General features: G+C 36.3%; 1 protein-coding gene across 1 annotated transcript in view; it reads left to right on the top strand.

Annotated features, from left to right (window-relative positions):
* The window catches only part of atg7 (ATG7 autophagy related 7 homolog (S. cerevisiae)), a 67,911-nt gene that overhangs the window by 35,609 nt on the left and 10,440 nt on the right, over positions 1–21,862 (top strand). The window contains exon 18 of the mRNA XM_055027543.1: positions 633–755. Within this exon, the coding sequence (XP_054883518.1) occupies positions 633–755 (123 nt within the window). The remainder of the gene's footprint in view (positions 1–632; positions 756–21,862) is intronic.

The raw sequence follows: 21,862 nt of genomic DNA, 5'->3' as shown, positions 1-21,862 counted from the left end.
TTAAAAAACATATTCTGCCATCTTATATCAAACTATAAACCTTCAGAAAATGATTAGCATTTAAAATATTGTCAGGCCAACTTGTGAATTTTGTGCCGGGTTAAAGTAATTTTTCGCAATAGGGGGAAATTCTATAATTGCAGTATTATTGCTAATTGTTACAATAATTATATTAGTTAAAAATAACCCACATTTTCATCACTCATGTTCCCAAATTGCTTATAAGTTTAGTATCTTGGTCCAAAAAAAAGTCACTGCCAGGCAGTGAAGGTGAATCCATGTGGTGAAATATACCAGCAGCATGCAGAGTTTGAATGCATAATACTTGAAATATAACATACTCCCAAATACAGCATCAATATTCCAATGTTGCTTGTGATTCAGTATATTCTGCATCTCTAGTTTAAAAATATTCTTTATTGTAACCTCTTTTTTATCATGTTCAGTGAAATGATTTATCCTTGTTTTTTGGGTTCAACTTTGATATTACCATATCAATCAGAAGTGGAAGAGACTGACATTACATTGATCATTGAAGCAAATCAAAGTTTAATCTCTCACTAGTATGAGTTCACTTCAAACTTTAAAAGTTTCCTTCTTTATTCTGATGTTTTGTTTTTGCTTTTATGCAGGTCCTGGACCAATATGAGAGGGAAGGTTTCAGCTTTCTGTCCAAGGTTTTTAATTCTTCCCACTCATTTCTGGAAGACCTCACAGGACTGACTCTGCTACACCAGGAAACTCAGGCTGCAGAGGTAAATCACAAACCCACGCTCCATAAAAACTTGATCCAACTCTTCATCTTAGGAAGAATTTGACAGACTCATTTTAATAATTTATTATGAGTCCACAATGGTGTTGCAACAGGATGACAAATTGTTACAATGGTAAATATTTTTCTGCATGACCAAAAAACTCAAATAATGCTCATCCATTATTGGTTTTGTTCACACCTTGTTTCTAAATACTATTATGTTAATCTGTTCACATCATATTTATTATTTTGCCAGCCCAAAGTATGTTCTTACTGTGAACAAGAAAGAAAATTCTCTGATGTCACCAGTTGTATTAAGCAAAGCCTCTTACAATGTATGATGTGCCAAAATATATTGGGTATAATTACTAAATGAAGTTTTCACTATTACTGATCTCAGTATTTTTTTCTGTCAGGATGGTATGCCTTCATTATGTCTTGCGCATCCTACAATCATATTATCTAAAATGCTCTAAAAGAGCTAATCTGTCGTTCTTTCTGTCGTAAATGGATAGTATACATGTACATTACTCGCTTAATCACTGGGTGCTTTAATTGCAGAACTGAAGTCTTCATTAACCAATATGGTTTTGATTCAGAATGGGATATGATCATCCAGATGCTGCTTCATGTGACAACGCTTATTTTGAACTGCAAGGCTGGGTTGTTAAGTCAAATTTTGCCTGGTTTCCGCTACAAATACAGTATTGAGAAAGTAATATAGCAGGATCTCTGTATGCCTGTCCAGAGTGATTTACATGGATGTTCATGACAAAGAGGTTGCTGAGTCTGGACTAAAAACCTTATCCATCAGATCTGAGGCAGTTTTTTCCACTTTGGTTGTGATCTCTGAACATGAAAATCAAGCGAATACTGAGGCCATAGAAACAAAATGCAGTTCAGATGAAATACAACAACAACAAATTATTTGCATATTAGCTAAATAACGTATATACTACATTTCTGAAAGTAGTGTATCTTCCCTCCTTATCAGTGAACTCGGTCGTCCCTATTGAATATTAGAAATATCGGTCAAAAAAAGGAACTCATAGGAACTTGATCTTCAAATTTAGTAGCTACAGACCTCCAACTTGTTGTGACTTTTAGATTAGCTAAGGATCAGTGAGCTTCATGGAATGGGTCTCCACTGCTAAAAGCTGCAGCGAACCTCTCATTACTCAGTGCAATGCAAAGTGTTGATGAATTCATGTAGAGCCTCTTGAATATAGAGCACTGGAAATTTTTCTGGAGTGACAAATCCAGCCTCTCTTTCTTGTAAAAAAAAAAAAACAGGTCAAATCTGTTTGGCAGTTGTCCCTTACCTGACTACATTGTGTTAAATATGAAGTTTGTTGCAGACAGGTTGAAAGTGTGAGGATGTTTTTCAATTTGTTTGCTTCATTGAAAATCTTAAAATGCTCCACCAATCTTGAATTAAAGCAAGGATTCTACTCTGATATTAGGGTCTGATATCGTAGATATGCTTCTGGAAGCATAGTCAAAAATCCTAATTAGTAAAACATGTAGAGTTTTTCTAAGAACTGGAGATGTTGGAGCTGAGAGGACAGGACACAAAATGTTGCTCCAGTTAAAATGTGCGGGAAGCCGGATGAGCAAATACTTTTATTAATATTTCTGTATGAAGGCACCGAGAAGACTTTCAAATACTAAATTCTTAAAAAGAGTTCAAGAGGCATTTATCCTCTTGTGTAATGTCACTTTGATTTTGTAAAAAGTATAGCGTGTATGGAAAACGTTCCACTATTTATAGGTGTCTTCCTGTGAATGTGCAATTGGAGAGATAAACCACAACATTCCTGCCTTATCTCTAAGAAGTTATAAAATTAATCTTATTGTATTTCTTCAAAAACAAACCACTAACCTCCTCATTAAACTTCTGTTTTGGTCTTATTAAAAAGTCTTATTAAAAATCCTTCTAGCTAACTTCTATAGACCTCTCTGTTCAGTGAGGTTATAATTGTGCACTGAAAAGATGAAGAAATTCATGTTAGTGATGTGCTAACACTTGCACTGTTTTGCACATGTTTGCCACTGCTATGTAAATAATGGCAGCACATAGTCTAGAGTTGGAGGAAAAAATATGCTTTCCCTATCTAGAAAACTGCAACTCAGCATCTAAATTTTGTCTTTTGACAATTAATACTTATTTTGAATATGAATTAAAATATAAATGTATAAATTAGAAATGCTTATTTTTACTTTTGTACGTCTCTGGAGCAAACAAAACATTTTCAAACTAAAGATGGTTTGGAAATGACATCTTCTGACAATATTTTTTTTTGTGTGTGTTTGTTCTGTTGTAGCTTTTACCTAAACAATTTCACAGGACTTGTTTGGATATGTGCACCTAAGGGAACAAATGTCTTTGACCTTACAATTGTTTCTCTACGTCAAAGAATGTAATTTTTCTGTATTATTTTTCAGACTTAATATTTTACTGAAGACTAACTTTTTTTATTCAAAAGCTGAGGAACCCTTTCCCTCTACTTTCTGCTCTTTGACTTTCTACCATTGAGCTCAACTTTGATTCTTGTGGAACAACAAGAGGGATACATTTCCGGCAAACATCCAGAATAGACTGTGGTGGAATATGGGTGGTTTTCCTCAAGACTCCCCTCTGACAGCAGACGGAGGGAGCCGAGGGAGAGGCGGAAAACGAGCGTGGGTGGTGGGGGCTGGGTCTTATCCAGCCACAGTGTGGGAATTTCCCATGTAGTTTCTCTACAACTCTGATTTGTTAAACATAAATGGTGGATGAGGCGGGAAAGAACCAAGAAAATTGACTGAGATGAGAAGACAACTAAAAAGAGGGTGATTAGAAGAGGAGAAAACAGAAAAAGAATGATATGAGGGAAGTTAAGTATAAGGGACTTATTATTTACAGTCCGTCTCCACTTCACTCCCTATCATTTTGTATGTCTCTTGTTCCTTCCTTCTCTCCCCGCCCCCTTCTCTCTCTGACGAAGCGTGTTGAAGAGTATGGCGTCAAACCCTTTCTCTTCAATCAGAACATAGAGGGATTGTTTTGATTGCTCAGCCCACTAGCGCCAGCAGTCTTTGCGCCTGTTTCCTCTACACTGATTACTTTTTCTACAAACTACTGCTCTTGGATAACATTCTCTAGTGAGTCTTTCTCTGTAGTTGCAGCAAAGGACACTAGTTTTTATTTTTCACTGAAATGAATCTTGGTTTGAAAAACAAAGATTTTTGCCTCTTTTTTCCTTGACCTACATTTTCAAGTTTCCTGCCATGAAACAATAATTGAATGTAAAACTTATTACCCTTTGTTTTATATCTGTATGTTGTTTTCAAGTTGGACATTATACCCCACTAATTTTTTTGTTCTTTCCTGTATCATCAAAGTGCATCTAGCACAGTGAAGGAGTGTGTGTGTGTTTTTGCACACTCTAACTTGTGTGTGCCGGTCTAAACTATAATTTACATCATCAGATGTCTCCACTATATACTTAAGGTCTATTTTGGGTGAGTTTGTAACATGAGAACCACTTTTTACGCGGTCACCGTGGGGTTTTGGGGCAGTTCAAGTTTGGTGAAATTTTAGACTGACTGAAAGCTGTGCAAATGTCTCTGTGTGTGTCCGTGAGCGTGCATGTGTGCATGCTCATAAGTCACGCACAAACCCCTATGAATGGCTCCTTTGTGTAGGCAGTCCTGCTAGGATTTCAAACTGTGGTATGAGCACGGCCGGGTGGAAAATCTACTATGAGTCTGGCAAAGTAGTTGCATGTATTTCAAACATTTGTATGCAGCATATTGCATCTTAATCCTCAAGAGACCTGAGTATCCAGCCACAAAAATCTAATATCTGTGACCTGACCTGAAACTGCACTGTAAAAATTGAAGTAACATCAAGAAAGGACCTTGATTTTTTTTTTTTTCTTTTAGGTGAGGAAAGAACTCATTATGGAAATCTGTTGACTTTACCAACTTCATTCCCTGTTCCATCTTTGTAAAAATAATTCTAGAAAAAAATAATGGCTTTTTATGTTAGATTAGATTATTTAGAGCATTGGTTCTGAACTGCTTTAAACAATATTCAGTCATTTGTTCCAGCATTAATCAAAAGGATGTCATAACAATCAGACTAATCAGTCACAACTATTTTTGATGACCTCTGTTGCAATTTTAGTGGAATATGCAAAAATGAAAAAACTGCAAATGCTGAGAATTATTGTTTATAACTCACATTATCTAGTTTTAATTGAAAATCCTTTCATGAAAACTGTAACTAACATTGCAGCATAGAAAAAGAAATCTCTTTCTTAGTAGCAATTTTTTTCTCCAAAGAGTAAATTTCAAAAGCATTCAGGTTTACAACATAATCATTTCTCCTGGCTACCTATCTGAATCCAGTTGCTAGAACATATCGTGCTTTGAAAATACTTAATAAGCACCATGTTCTGCCTTGATGCAACACCAAAAAAAAACCCTGAATTTGCAGGAAAAATTTGAAATTTGAGAATATTTTTTGCTCCAGATAAGACATCTGTTTCAATGATTGATTTTCTGTTTGATATGCATTTTGTCTCGAGCTAAACCAAACCTGGGAAGCTGCAATCACAGAGATAGTTGTGACTCGAATAGTGAGAGGAGTTTTATAACTCAAGTGACAAGCAGTGGATACTCGCTCATCCCAATGCACCACCAGAACTGAGAGAGACTTATTTCTATGAAAAACTTAGCATAGACTCACATGATAGCTCCACCACCCAACTTCCTTCTTTGCTTGGCAGCATAACTATTTCCATGCTGAAACATTCAGTCGACATCCCGTTGTCAGGAAGGCGATATCTCAAATAGCCTACATTATACCTAGCATGTTCACTTAGAATAAAACAGACTTTGCATGTCTTTTTTTTTTTTTTTGGCTCTATGAGCCTTTAATGAACTTCATTGAACAGTAATTTGACAGAAAAAAAGGGAATCAAACCCAGAACAACCACATTGAGGATCACAGGCCGTGGTCGTGGTGTGCCTGTTTTATGAGGCACGGAGGACCAACTTTGCTTTTCTTCTTCTCTGTCTGTTAGTTGCCGGACAGTATAACCGCTTCCTGTAAGGAGCGTTAATAAATAAGAGTACATTGATTGAGCCAGAAGCTCATGACACAGTAATTGGGAAAATTATTTTAAATTGCATCCTTCATTGTTGAGTCAAGAAAACCAGTTTCACAACTTTTTGGGCTTCTTAAATCTCTAAAGGTTTAGCTAGCCTTAGGTACCATAGGTTTGCAATTTTTCAGCGCTATTGAGATGATCTATGTTTATCCACATACAAACAAAACAAATGTATCAAACCTTTTCACTGACAATTATCTTTTTAACAAACTATGTTGTTAATCCCAACAATTAATCCCAACGAGGTATTTTGTTTTGCTTTTAATCTTATATAATGTTGTAATAACTGGGGTAGAAATCAATAAATTTTAGTCTGGAGAACTATGAAAGTTAGAAATTATGTTAAGTACTAACTTAACTTGATGAGGTCAGATAAGTAAAAATTGGAAATAGAACAGAAGCAAATTATTATTAATTTGAATTTGCATCATAATAGGTCATTTGTGTAAATATGCCCTTTAATCTTACAATAAATGTACCAAACAGAGTTTATGATGTCTTGCATGTGCCAGTCCCATCCATCCAGAATAACAACTTTGTGTCACTTCTCACACTTAGCTCTGTTTTTAGGACTGGTGACATTTTTTTTCTCAGTTTTCTATTTTGAGGTTGTAAAACTTCAAAGGTAATTGTCTGGCTATTTTTAACTTTTGCATTGGTTACAGTATATGATTGACATTGTGGTAGATATGTACAGTCACACGAGATGATTTAAAATTAAATTATGGCTCTCTTGGTTTGAGTTTAAATAGCTTTCCACTTGTAGTCATACAAAGAAAATGAATGTTATGGTGTCAAAGCATTGCAACTTGTGGTATTTTATATGTATTGTCTTTGTTTTCTAAAAACAAAGACAAAAGCTGATAAAACACATGCCTCTCTTATAAATAATTGATTTTTAACACATTAGTGCAATGTAAGTAGAAATAATTTTATGTTCTTTATTTTTAAATTCTCAGATTAAGATTTTTTGATTATCTTGAAATCTGATAAATGTAATTGGGAATACACTTTTCATACTCCCTTCCTTTTCCACTGCAACTATCAGGGTAAAAACAGATTACCTGGATAGAAATATAGCCGGGAAAATTGCTTGGAAGGATGCACTTACTCAGAGGTTACTCTGAACCTTCAAGGGAGGTTCTTTGAAGGGGAATGAAGCACTTAGAATAATATTCTCAGTAATATATTTCAGTCATCCTAGTTTAAATTCAGCCACAGCTCATATTTTTCATTAATTTTAACTGGAATAATTTGTGGACTTCTTCTTTAAGCCAATGAGGAGTCAGTGAGACGAGGTAAAGCAACATGTTTGTGTTTTAAACATTTTATATTAGAACGTTTTAACAGACCTATGTTCTAAGGGACAAATAAAAACGACCAGTAGTCCTCAGGGAGGTGTGTTGTCAACAGGTTTTTAGTTTAAAACTAGAATGTATGTTGTTGGTTGGTGTGTTTTATGTGTGCAATGCTTTTAGGGATAAATCTGTCCTGAATTATTAAACACCTGTTATTATTTGGATTCCTTGGATTGCAGAGGAATTAATTTTTTTTTTCCTACGGTAAAACCACAGTTAACAAAAAATAAGATGTCACAACCTCAGAACAGTAGTTTTCTTATTCAAACTAATATATGTAAACACATTAAAGTTACTCTTAGCAAAAGTTTTAAGCCTACTTTATGCTATTTATAAAGGAAAGTTGTTAAAAAGCAGTTAGTTAATGATTTATTGCTGAAAACACAGCTGAAACACAAACAAAAAGCTCAGGGAGACGAAAACTTAAAGTTTATTTTTGGGTGCTAAAAGTTCAGAGTAGTTGGATCAGGGTAGCAAAATGGAATCACGCCTAATATAGGGTATTTTAAATCAAAAGATTACTGCGCCCTAACACATTACGTTTTTATCTTTTAACTCCATTGATGAAGTTTATGACGTATTGGTGCAGCATATACTATAGGTCTAAAAAAAGACTATCTTTAAAAGTTTTGAAAGGAGGTTTAACTATGAGATCACAGATGAAATACTCCCCTGCTTTATGGTTAGGGGAGACGTTTCAGTCAACATGGCTACTTCCTAATTCTCTGGCATCAGGGTTAAATGTCCCTCCAACAATAACACAAAGATGCCGATTATTTTTAGAAGCAGCGCTTTAATTGTAGTAAAGATTTCTATTAAAGCTGCTTGAATTAATTTGCTCTTGTGAGTTTCACCAGTATCAACAGGATTGTTGAGTAATCCAAAAACACAAAGATGTAACCTGAGTTTGATTAAATAACACTGACATGTTATTGTTCATACTGTTGAAATCATTGTGAAATCATCTGTCCCTGGACAGCAGAATAGGAGAAGTCTGATATGAGGACCTTTGGTTCAGTGGCTTAAAAGTTAAATGTTCAGGGGTTATACATGTGTTTATTTGTAGTTTGAATAAGCCTGAACTAAACTTAACCTCTGAATCTTTCAGAAAAAAATCCTTTTGGCTAAATGCCGGCATTTAGACAGTAAATATAAGTTAAAAATAGACACCTGTGTGTGCATGTGTGTGCGTTTTGATCTTTTTCAAAACAGTCTGTAAGCCATCAGATGCCACTAATCATAACTTGAGTCACATTAATCCCATGTGGGAGCAGAGGTCAGCTAACCGCCCCCGCTCACCCTGACCCATTCTCTGCTCCTCTACGTAAAACTGCACTGACAATAAAGATGATTTAGTTATGCTGGCCCATCACACAGCCACTTGGCAGTCACACAACTGTGAGCGTGGTCACAGTGAAGCCTCTCACTGGTCACATGATTTTTTTTTTTTTTTTTTTTCTTCTCATTCCCGCTTTTGCTCTCGCCCACACACACATTCACTCAGCGAGCGTCACTGGGCCCCATGTCTCTCAGAGCTTTATCCAAACACATCTACAGTTGCTACATGCTACAATTATTACCAGATGGACTTTGGGAGGAAAATTATATTAAGGCTGCTTTTTTGTTAGTGGGCTGCACACCCTCCTGTGGGACAAATGAGACAAAGATGGCAAAACAAAGAGAAACATTTTTCATTTCCAATTGAATGCAATCAACTGTCCTTGAACAGTTTATTTTGATTTCTGTTTATTGCTTTTGATGTTTCTTGAAATTATCATGTGTGTCTTTAAAAAGTCCTGTTTATTTCTTTTCTGTTCTTGCATGTTCCTGATAACTGCCCCTAATTTCCACAATCAAAATGAGTCTTACAGGAAGCTACAAATCTATTGCTTTTTTTCTCAAGACAGCCTGGAATCATTTTTATTTATTAGCAGCATTCTGTGGACAATTTTATATCCTGAGATTTATTATTTTTTTTATCTCAGCACAGTTAGAGTTTGAAGGATCTGTTAAAGAGTTTAACAAACAAAAATCTAATTCATTTCCACCACACCACTCTTTTTACATCATAATCTATCCTTTTTCACTACATGAAGCTGTGCAGTAAAATAATCAATAAATTCACTCCCAGTGCATTGCAGGGAGCCAGCAGCATGCACTCATCCACTTTAAAGTTTTGAAGCACTTCAATGTAATTTTCTGACTGAATTAATACTAAAGCGTCTTCCAGAGGCTGGAAGACACTTTAGTATTAATTCATTATTAGTCGACTTAACAACAAAAGCCATCTCAAACCACGCAAGAGAAACAGACCCATTTAATTTAATTTAATTGCATACTGTACATCCAGTTCAGTCTAGTGAATTAGCAAAATGCAACTGAATAAAAGTCTGTGTTTTAGCAGTTCTTCAAAACACACTGGTATAAAAAGCAACATTATAAGTACATATTTAGTCATTGTCTCAGGGAAGAAACCCTCTTCATTAGGTTACGGATTTCATTATCTTCATCAGTTAAACATTTGAATGCATTTTGAGGCTCTCAAGTGGGTTTTAGATCATCTGCTCCTGGTTTTTTGAGAAAGATAAGATATTATTTCTGTTCTGACCTCATGATTTTAAAAGACATTGACTGCTGCCAGGACTGCTTGTTTAAATTAAAGAACAGGAAATAAACATTAGTCTCATGTTGGACTATTTTTATGTAATCTTTTGCCTAAAGATGTTTCATCAAAACAAAAACAAAAAAAACATCTGTTTGAGTTGGAACCTATTAATATTCAATTATTAATATATAGGTCATTTGACAATGACCTATATAGCTGAATCACTTAGTTTATATTTTACTTCAAAAAAAGCTTTTTGTGAGTTACTGAGGAAGATTCTGATTAAATGAATCATATTCACTCCTATCTACATTTTTACAGTCCTCTTTCACAATTAGATTTTTTTTTTTACCATCAATATGTAAGTTCACATACATGTGTTGATCTGTCGGTGTCATTGAATAGCACACATGTATTTATGTCTCATAAGTATCTCTGCAATGCTTTCTTGACATAAATGGCACATCTAATTATAAAGAAATATGTAAGGATGCATGTCAGCTATGTACATACATGTAGCGTCTTAGATCCTTTCTTTCTTTACACACTTCCTCTCCTAAACCCACCTACTCACACACACACACACACACACACACACACACACTAATAATATACTCTATTTCTCCCCTGCTTCACAAGCTAAATTGAGTGACTTTGAGAAATTCAGTAGCTTGACTTTCAACCTCAATACTAGCATTACCTAGCATGGTGTGGTTCTTTACTTGTGTTCTGAATCTGCAATATTTATTTCTAGAGCTTATCAATACAATATGTATATATAATGCATATCTAGCATTTGTTTGGTTTATATTTTATCAAAATTTTAATTAGCTATCCCTTTCTGTTTTCAACTGTTCTAGAAGAATTTCTTTAATATTTTTCTAGGAACTGCTTATTGTAAAGTTAAATTTATGCTTATAACTCATTTTAATAACGAGGCAATTTCAGTTGCTGTTTTTCAACTAGTTATTAGCTTGAGGCTTTTTGGTTGAGGTCAAAGTGAGGTTTGACAAACATGCTGTAGATCTCAAAAGTTCACACATCATGTGGCTGCTTTTAAGATTGGAGGTCATCATGGGGTCTAGAGCCAAAGTCAGGTGAGAAGGGTGCTGAGCAGGGAGCATCAATCGTTCAAATGTGTTAATTAGAGCTCAAATATGTTCATTGTTGATAGAAGTATCATTATTCACAGTCACTTGTTACGGAATGATACCAAAGTAAACTTACTGTGAGCAAAGACGGCAGACAGGTTTTTAAAATCGCCTTTTACTCCGAGATTAATTTAGCTCTTGTTATGTATTTCATCTTGTGTCGAATGTACCGGGACACTGATTGCTTCAGGGTGTCATGCTCAGCAGTACACTGTGTTGTGCTTTGCTCATCTCAGACCAGCTCAACTCTACTCTGCCATTGAGCAAAACATGCACTATAATGCATTTTAAAGTGGTGCCCAGAGCCCATCCTTGAAGCTGAAATGTCAAATCCTTCCCATTCCTCAGGTTTCTAACACAATTCTGGTGATTTTGAATCAGAACCGACTTGCATTTGGAACGGTTTATAACTCCAATAACCCCTGTTTACAATGAAGACAAGTAACAGCATAGCCTGTGACTACCTTGCTTGGTGAGGCGGGGGTGTAACAAAGGTGGGCAGAGTTCTGCGCCCTGCGATGTATTCCTCTTTTTACAAAGGCAAATAGCAAAGGCATCTTAAACAGACCTTGAAGTGTTTTTTTATGAAAGAGTCTTATAGATTTAGCTCAGGGATGAAAATGAGAAAATGTCCATAAAACCCTACTAGTACAGGTGAATATTATTTTCAGTTAGATTCTCTCTTATTGATGGCAGGTGAGAATACAAAATGACTTTAATGTTGAAATTCTCTGAGTGTGCTTTAACAAAGTATTAGTTTATTGGTATCCACAATACCAATAAACTAACATTATCACAGCTTTCTGTTATTTGCTTTTAAACTGAATGATATAGTAAATAAGTCATATTAAGGGTGGGATAGGTTTGAAGTAGAGATTAGAAATATGAGAAGGAGATTATTTATCTGAGAGGAGCTCAAAGTAGAGGGAGGACCCCTCAGAGCTCCTTGTACATAGACAACAATATGCATATTTATACATACTACAGTATACAAATACACCCACAAATGTAGATATGTACATATAATACTTTCTGAAAAGACAGATGGAAAGCAGTTTTGGTTTAAAACTTTCATTTTGCTTCATCAAAGTTTGCAGAACTCTTGAGTTCACTTTCAGATGTTTTTATTTAAAACACACACACACAAGCAAAGTATTAGGTAGCCTAGGCCTTTGCATCAACACATGCACATAAATTACAGCATCTGCAAGAGTGGATATTCTTGTCCAAGTTTGTTTATTAAGGTTCAAAGAGACCAGTTGGGTCATTCCTCATTTTGTCTCACTGTAGCTGAGGTAATATGACTCTTGGAGCTAACATAGCTCCTCACTGTTTCCCTTATTACAGGATGCTTCCTCCAACAAAATTCCAGTTGAATCTATATATAACGGAGATGCAGACAGTACATGTTAAAATAACATCAACTTTCATGCCTGTGATTCATCTTTCCTGTTTTGCAAAACACGTTAATATGTAATCTGTTGACTTCTTGCTCTGCTAATGTGTTTTAATGGCTTTGCTGGTAATACAGAGATAATAAAGATGAGGGCAGTTTAGAAAATTACTGAAGAAAATAACTTAGCTGGAATAGGTCCTCTATCTCTATACTTCTTTAGTGCTAATAATACCTTTGCACATGGGGCTGAAGATAGATAAGAGGTCTACTGTAGGTGAGGAAAAGAGATGACGTATGGGACCCAGGACAGCTGTCCTATATCTTGAGCCCAAAGGAGTTCATCCAGAATTACCAATCATCAATCATGGAAGAGTTATTTTCGCAAGTCATAAACGGGACCTTTTTTCCCTCACTACATGGGAAAACTTACAGCGCTCCTGTTCCTATACATGGCTCCTCGTCACCGGCGTCAGTCAGTCCAGAGTGATGCCTCCTTCCAGCCTGGCAGCTGGCAGCATGCTCGGACTGACAGACGATTAGGTTGCGACAGACTGAGTAGTAGTCGAGTCATCCCTGTTTAGCTCAACTCTTCTTCCTGTCGGTTTGCTTTTAACAACTATTTCTGAACCTATGATGGCATAGTTCCTTTAGATTTGACTTTCTCTTCCTACACAACCTAAACCACATCCACTTAAAATGCATCAGGAACAGTCCAAAAGCATCCACAGCACAGTAGTCAGGGATTCTGTGTATATATCTAGAATTAGCACTTGTAATTATAAATTGATATTTCCTTAAAAATAATTGTGACTGATTCTCATTTAACTTCCACACCATGACTGGTTTTTACAAAAAGTTTTTCAAATTCAAATTTATACCATCATACATTATTTAAAAAATTTTACTCCCCTTTAATACAACTTTTAATATGTGCTACTGCTTTTGCACTAATGTAATTTGGGGAATTTTCTTTTATGCAATTGTTTAAGGGGAACAGGCATGATGCTATATCAACTTTTTTTTTTTTTTTTTAGCTTTAATGCTAAAAAAATTGATTTATAATGACATTACAAATCAATTTATAATGTTATTCTTTAAAAAAAAAATACCTGGAGTGTTGCTTTGATTCTTTCATTTACGTTTACTTAAATATCCCATGGCAACCATTCGGGAGTGCCTTGATGAACGTTCATATAAAGCACCAACAATTTCTCCAAGACAAGGCTGCAGTCCCCAGTCGAAATCCTGCCTCACAGAGCAACACCTCTCCCTAAACCCCCTCCACACACACACGCACACACCCAAGTAAGGTTCAATTATTCATAAAACTACTATGAATGTTTCATCAGAACAAACATTTTATTAACTTAAATCATATCATGTCTGAGGCAAATACAATAGTCTTAACTAGGTACATTCACCAGACTGTTTCATAGAGTTGAACGTTTCCACCTGGAACCCCTCTGTTTATGGCTGTGGAGGTTATAAATCACTCCAGTGAAACCTCAGGAAGTAAATGTTATCAGTGAGTGTCATGCACATTGTGTGCAGAAATACTAATGTTTGATAGTCTTCTGCAGAGTACAATTTCTCTGTGTATTAAAGGCCGCTATCTGAGAAGATGTGTGATAAAATTTGTTGAAGAAATTGAGACAGCAGGGTGAAAAAGTGACACCATAAGACAGCTTCTAGGATTAAAATTCTGCTTACCTTCATAAATCTGTAATTAAATTTCTATAAAGCTGTCTGACTTACTTTATTAGCTTAAAAAACTATTTTTCCTGAATCCTGAGTGCAGGACTGTTTGTTCCTGGTTTGGCAGGCTCTGCAAAACCATCCAGCTGCATCAAAGACTGAGATAAGAGCTAGCTGACCTTGTGTGTGCGTCTGTGTGTGTGTGTGTGTGTGTTTGGGCCTGCATGCACATGTCTGAATCCAGAATAGGCTGATTATGGCTTGCCTTGCTGGTCAGAAGTAAGCTGCCTATGGGCACTGGCTTAAAAGGAAAACACACACTCTCTTTTTCACCCACACAGATGCACACACATGTATATCTAAGCATTAGCAGAGGGCTTTTCTTATCTCTCACTAAACTCTGTTCTGGCACATATAACCATTGATATCATCAAGCCTTTGATTCAGCTTAGAAATCACCCAGTCGTGGAGCAGTTCAAATCTCAAATGTGGCTATGAGTTGCATGAAAGAAATGAAAAGCATTAAGGATAGACATAAAAAGTCAAATAGAGGTAAAAGAAAAAAAATCCTGTGTCCAATAGTTTCTATAGATTGCAACGAGAGAAACAAAGTTACACAAATAATCTCTGAGCCAGTTGTACAATTTGTGGGATGAAAAAGTACCACCTGTGTTATCTTCAATGGCTTTACGCAGAATACAGGGTTAAAAACAATAATATACACTTACTGGCAGCAGTTCCTCAGCCAATGGTGACTTCCAGGAAAAAGACACAGCTAAACCGAAACTCTGGGTCAGATGTAATTTCTGTGAAGACATTAAACAGACACAACGTAAAATTTATGACAACACTAACTGCAGACAATGCATAAATGGAGAACAGTTGGGAAAAAGTAGCTGTCCTTACTATGTCCTTTGTACCACAGGTCATATCATACTCTGACTTAAAAAAAATGTCAAAATAGTGATCAGGTATAGTTCACGTTTTAAGTCCGCTATCTAGCTACCCAAATGGATTTTACCTTTCAATTAACTTCTCAGACAGAACATTATTTCATTTTATAATATGATATATACAATATTCACTATTTAATACAAATACTTTATCAATGTAAAAAAAATGCGACTTTAATGCTGAGATATGAAGTGACTTCTGTGTGTACCACCAGCCCACGCCTAGCTTAGGAACATATGTTTGAAGCCCATTCAGCCTTGTGGTTACCAATATGGGCTACATGTGGTGCTTGTGACTGGATGATTTTTTTTTCCTCTCTGAACATTAATTACTAGTGCTTTGCAGGCTTCTCTGATAAATCTATAAACAGGCTTTGACTGCCTGGTTTGTTTATTATCAGATGAAAAGATTGCTTCCTCTGCTGGTGTACGGAGCAATTTGCTTTCTGTTCTGCATGTGTATGTTTGCGATTTGCAGCTTCTTTTAAACCTCCTGTTTTAGATGGCAGATTCTTTAAAAAAAAATACAAGTACTAAAAATCTCTTTGAATTTGCTTTTTTTTTAAATTTTGTCACTCCTGTTAAAACGTGCAAAGCTACCTTTGAATGCAAGTGCAAATGTAATTGTGAGTGTATTTTTTGTGTGTTTGTGCCTCTGGGGGCCCCACTAGTGTTGAATAGTTGCTCTGACCACATGTCTGTTGGCTTAGTCTCATAGTTATAATTAAAGGAAGGGCAGGTCTGAACTGGATGCAGAGAGACGCACGCTGCCTCTGAAGTCGTTCTGTTATTGCCACTTGGTTAGTTGCTGATCCTAACAGTTCATTAGCTGGAGTTTGTAGTGGCTATGAACAGAAGCACACAGAGATCGCTCACAAAAGGGAACAAAATAAAGAATTTGTTGAATTTTTGCAGAAATCCTTTGTTGTGACTTGGATATATTTTGACTTGGACATATTTTTTATTGCCTGTCGCAATAAGCAAGTGGTTTCTAAGTAGCTGCATGTACTCGAGTTAATTGAATACAAATATATAGTACTTTAAGACGTTTTACAGCAGTGTACTTTCTACTTCTAGTTAAGTAACGTTATTTTGAAGTAACATTACTTTTGCGTAAAATTATTTGGAACTTCTCCCAACTGTAATTACTTCAGTGAATGAAAAATGAAAACCAGACAGATAGCAAACTTACAGTTAAACTAACAATTCTTGTTTGAATACAAGCTTCATTGCTTTGGTGTTATTTTGTGTCTTCAGAGCTTACTGTGCTGTTTAAAGATATACTGAGAACAATATATTGGCCCGGAAGTACTTTGCACTGTTCTGACATATGCATATAACTGAATATTTTAGTTTGCTTAATTAGATTATTTTCATAAGTTCAAGCAGATGTTAGATTTACTTTGTACTAAAGTAGTGTTTTTACTAATAGTTTTTATTTTTATTCTTGAGTATCATATTTTTGGGACTAAAAGTTGTATTAGTCAGGAAATGCACTAATAAGGGGGAAAAAAACTTGCACTGAACTGCTGTGTTTATTTAGAAATTGTCAAACGTGAAGGGACCTCATCCATGTTGATGTTACGATCTAGTGACATGTTATGTTCTTTTCAAAGAACTCACGGAAACTATCGAGTTTGGGTTAGAAGTCTGCTGGGAGTTTCTGACTTTGCAGATTTCTTGTAGAGGTAATTGCACCAAGAAGACCCATCTGCAAAGTCATTTATATTCATCACCTTGGCAACTAGTAAGACGTGAAAATGTAAACTTAGTCAAAAATGCATCATGAAGAGGAAAATAAACATAAGTCGCATGATGTGACTTATAGTTAAAAAATATGGAAACTTTTTTGGATCACTACTAACTAATTTTACTTTAGTATCATAATGCAGAAGTAATGCTACTTTTAGATTGAGGTTTGACTATTCTTCCTCCTTGATACACTTGGTTTATCACCAAGTAAACCATGTTTATGTTAGTACAGTACCAGCTTCATAAAACCACAAATTTTTCTCCCACCTAGGCGGTTGTTGCACCATTTCATACCTTTGTACTTTTGACTGTTTTCTGCCAAAGAGAATCGACCAAGGAGTATCTTTCCCAGGATCAGATACATTTCATCAGGAACTTCTCAGTGAGCTGAAACAGTGGAAGAAGAAAGCATTGAAGCTTTTATTCAGTCTCCCAGGAGTGGATCATGGACGAAGTAGATGAGGAGGCTAAGCGTGCCAGACTGAAGGGACCGAAGACTGAAGCCAATTGAGGAAAACCAGGCTGCCAGTCTCTTTATGGACCGTGTGCTTTTTCCTGCTCTTAATAAGGAGACCATGGATGATGCCACTGAGTAATATTCCATACCTGGCTGTGTTTTTTTTTTGTTTTGTTTTTTGAGACAGAGCAGGACTTTGCTTTGTTTTGACAGCAAGGTTTTTGAAAACGATGCAAATCAATTTTGCCATTTTTTGCCATTTTTTTTTACGTTCTCTGTTGAACATTTTATGGTTTTATGACTAGTACATAACATCTGCCAGCAGTAGGCCTCTGAGAGTTATTGTGGCATGTTCAGTGATTTTAATCTCTCATATTTCATCAGTCACTTGGTTCAAATGTGGATGAGGATTACAACAAATGGAAGTATGCTGTTAAGAAAATTTTCAGTTAATAATGAACTATTAAGTTAAATTCTACCCAAACTTTGAACATTTTAATATTTTTTTCCTACTTGATCTTATTATAGAGAAACATACAATGATATGCAGCAGTTTAGCACATTTTTGTGATGGATTCTTGTAAAAATGATGACATGTAAGAATGTTACAGCAGTATTAAATGATCTGGACCCCATTTAAAGAATAAAAAAGCTCCAAAATGATAGCCAGCAATATGTCTAAAGGTTCTCTTTAAAACATAGCTCTGAGCTGTTGCTTTTTCTTCTTTTTTTTTTAACCAAAGGCTTTTCTAGCTAAATGAAATGGTTGAATGACTCACAAAAGTGTTGATAAGGGTTACTCTATACAGGATATGTGTCAGAGGAAACCAGGGAAGGTTTCAGAGTGGTGAGGGGGGAAAGGAAATGGGAGGTGAGGACTGTTGGGTAATGCGAAATAGAAAAGGAAAAACAACAAATCTAAAAATTCAGGACCTGTCAAATGTATGGGACACACATTCACACATGCAAGTGGGAAAATTGTAGTTCAACAGTTCAGAGAAAGGGAAGATAAACATTTTTCCCAGAAGGCTAAGAAACGCTTGGAAGTTTGAGACAAAACTGGTCAAATATTTAGGGAAAAGATTAGAAGGTAGAGAAAAAGTTGTCCTGAATAGGAAGACAAACTGTCTCAGGAGAAACAACAGGACCCAGCTGCATCTCCACAGGCCACCACACCCAGGCGAGAGAGACTCAATTTGTTGTTGTAGCTGGCCTTTACAACTCTGAGAGAATGAGAATAAGGGGATAAGGGAGATGATGGGGCTAATGGAGCCTGACCAACTTAAAGTAACAAAAACAAAATCTGAGAAATTGACCTGTTAGTCAGAGATGGGTGAGGAAAAAAAGCCAGATGAGGTTCTGCATCCCCTGCAGGTTGTCATTTATCTATAATGTGGTTTGTTTCCAAAGTTTGCCTTCTGGGCCAAATACTGAGAATGCCGGCACTTTGTTTGATTACCCTAAGACTCAGGAGTTTATAAAAACACAGCCAGGGGACACGACCTCAGCTGGGACCTGAGCGCTGATGCTGTTCCCACCAGAGCTCCTCTGAACCCAGGCTTGTCCTTTCTCAACCAGTGTCAGGCCACTTTCACTCCCAGCAAGACTCTCTCTGACTTTTTTCTTAAACCTTCTCCCCTTTTCAGGATTCTTCCTTCTTCTGTCATTTATCACAAATATTTACCTTTGTAGGTTTTGGTCTTTCTGGTCTCCCAATTCATCAAGTGAATCAAAACATTCTTTTCAATCAGTTATATATCCTTAGCTGAAAGTGTAGACATGCACATTTTACAAAGGGAGTTAATTTCCTTATGTTGTCAACTTCAGAAGGAAGCAAAAGAAGTGTGAATTTCATGTGACCAATCATACAGGTTTGGGCAGCAGTGGAAATGAAGGGGAAATCCAATGACTGTAGACTTCAAAGCCTACGCTTGAGGTTTGGGGAGTGCTGCTGCATATATGTGACAGGACTTGCACGAAGCCTTTGGGTAGGGAAAAGAAAGTGAGTGGAGGATGGAAAAGCGCCTCAAGCATTGCCTCTTGTTTGAAGTAGTGCAGAGAAAGGTGAGCCTATCGATGGTCTGGTTCTGCTCTCTGTCTGGTTCCATGCTGGGTCATGAGGGTAGCAGGCCTTGATAGGAAAGTAAAGCATGGAATAAAAAAAACAAAAAAACAGGATTTATCTGATTCTACACTGTCATGGGTTTCACATCTGATAACTTGTTTTAGCCCTCTTTGTTTTTGTTTCCTGCTGTGAACAGTAGTGTGTAGCCAAAACCTGTTGGAAAACATTTTTCCAATGTAGAAGCTCTACCTGTTTTGCAAAAGTTCTGGTAATGTTTTATTGTCTTTGTGAAATGCATATAAGATCTGACCTACAAAGATTCCAACTGAGGAGCGGTAAATTGCATTAAAAAAAAAGTATGTGAACGTGTATTTACAAAGATTGATTGCACAAGTGATTACAGGAGCAAGTGTGGTGCAGACCGCCCTATTTGAGGATTTTGCATGTAGCGCTGTTTCATGGAGAGTATTGGAGACCTATAAAAAGAAAAGTTAAAAACATTTAACAATCAAAATAAAGCTCCAGCCTGCACAATTTGTTGGAAATTGCATCACCTTTTCTGGACAAAGCGCAGATCATCAAAACATTAGGATGTTTTGATGAAATGATGGTGCACTGGATTTATTCTGTAATCCAGAAGCTCAAAATCAGCATTATTATTCTTATTTTGTACCAAACATTGGATCATGACTGCTGTCATTTGAATCCACGCCACAGTGTCTTGCTAGTGTCAGGTTGAACCTCCCTTTACCTTCAGAGCTGCTTTAAGTATTTGATGTGCCGATTTAAAAGAGTGTCGGCAACATTCCTCAGACCTTATGTTCCCTGCAGACACGATGATTTGTCAGCTTTACAACCACGATGCGTCTCCTGTTCCACCACATCCCAAATGTGCTATTGGATAGAGATCTGATGACTGGAGGTCGTTGGAGTACAGCAAACCCATTATCATGTTTAGGAAACCAGTTTGATGTTATTTGAGCTCTGTTACAAGAATCACCATCCTGCTGCTGCAGTAGCCTTAAGCGCTCTACAAGGTCACATCGATGTGCCAAAATCAGTTATCATTGTCGCAGTAGCATGATGAAAATTTGTCATTTTGCTCTCAGCCTCTTGTCGTCCGGCCCTTCTTGTTTTAGGTTAGTTGGAATTACCATAATTATTTGTATTTACTTATTTCTCTGCTTTATTAACAATAAAAGAGCAGCCTAACTTTTCTTACCACTGAGACTCCAGGTTCAAAGTTTCTATTTTTGCTGGAGTAAAAAATAAAAGATTTATCAAATAGTTTTCCCTCATTTCTTACTGTGATATAGATTTAGATTCTCATAGAAAAATCCAACAGACTGCTTATCTTTTAAGTATATTATTAAGTCAGTGTTTGATGCTTTACTGCTGTATGGTGGGAGGCTATTATGTGGTTCAGGGTTTTGTTTAATTTGACCCAGTGTAAGAGAGATGTGGAGGTTAAGTTGTAGCTTCTCCTCCTTTTCCTGTCTCCACCCTTCTTGTTTTCCTCTTCCTGTCCCAGGCTTCGGTGAATAGGACATGTACTCACTAAATGACACACCATGTTCCCCCACGAGAGCTGTGGGCCTGGAACAATGAGAACATCAGAGGGAACAAAAGGATCCTTGCAGGAAATAGAACTGGGCAAATTATTATTTTAAATTTAGAGTCAAAGAGAGGCATATAGTAGTTTTAATTTTCTGTTTTAACATATAGTGATTGCATCTGCCTCCTACATTATGCATAGCTTAAATGATCCAGACCTTGAGGTATTGTGTCAGATTGTTTGGACAAGATTCATTGTTCTGTGTTTGATTATATTAACAGACATAACAATTTCATTAATTAAATAAAAGAGCCATCCAAACCTCCTTGGTCCCATTTAAAAAAGTCAAAATGAATATTGTTTGGGTATATTAGTCAAAGTTTGGGTTTAAATGAGATTGTGATGATGTGGTATGATCTTATGCAGCGCATTCATGTTTAAACAACCCGTCCCTGTTGCTACATTACAACAATTCTGTGAATTAGAGTGGATCAAAACTCCCTCATGGAGGTAAAAGGTTCAATTCTAGTTTTTACAAACACTTGATGTCAGTTGTTGCTCACAGGATTTGGCACAATCATCAGGTTTCTTTTTCACATGGGGCTAGGTGGGTTTGGATAACTGCTTTATTTTAATAGATATAATCATAGCTTCAAAACTGCGTGCTTTATTTACTTGGATTATCTTTGTCTAATATCAAAATTTTCATCATCTTTTACATTTAAATGAGACACATAAGTAAAAGGAGAAGAATTTTATTAGCGGACCACAAGATCAACCAACATATTGCTTCAAAATATGTACAAAGTCCTTCTGTTTTAGTAAATTGTGTTTATGAAAAAAATCAAAGCTTCACTAATACTAGCAGATCTCTGTTCTTGTTGGTGGTAGCTGCTGTGTGTGACGTCCAGATTGTAGCTATCAACAATCCTGAGATCTGTTCTCGGTTTACTGAACCACAT

The sequence above is a fragment of the Poeciliopsis prolifica genome, unplaced genomic scaffold (assembly GCF_027474105.1).
Source record: "Poeciliopsis prolifica strain line A6 unplaced genomic scaffold, Auburn_PproV2 SCAFFOLD003, whole genome shotgun sequence".
Taxonomy (NCBI): domain Eukaryota; kingdom Metazoa; phylum Chordata; class Actinopteri; order Cyprinodontiformes; family Poeciliidae; genus Poeciliopsis; species Poeciliopsis prolifica.
Note: the sequence above shows the minus strand (reverse complement) of the source record. Positions and strands in the feature narration are given on the sequence as shown.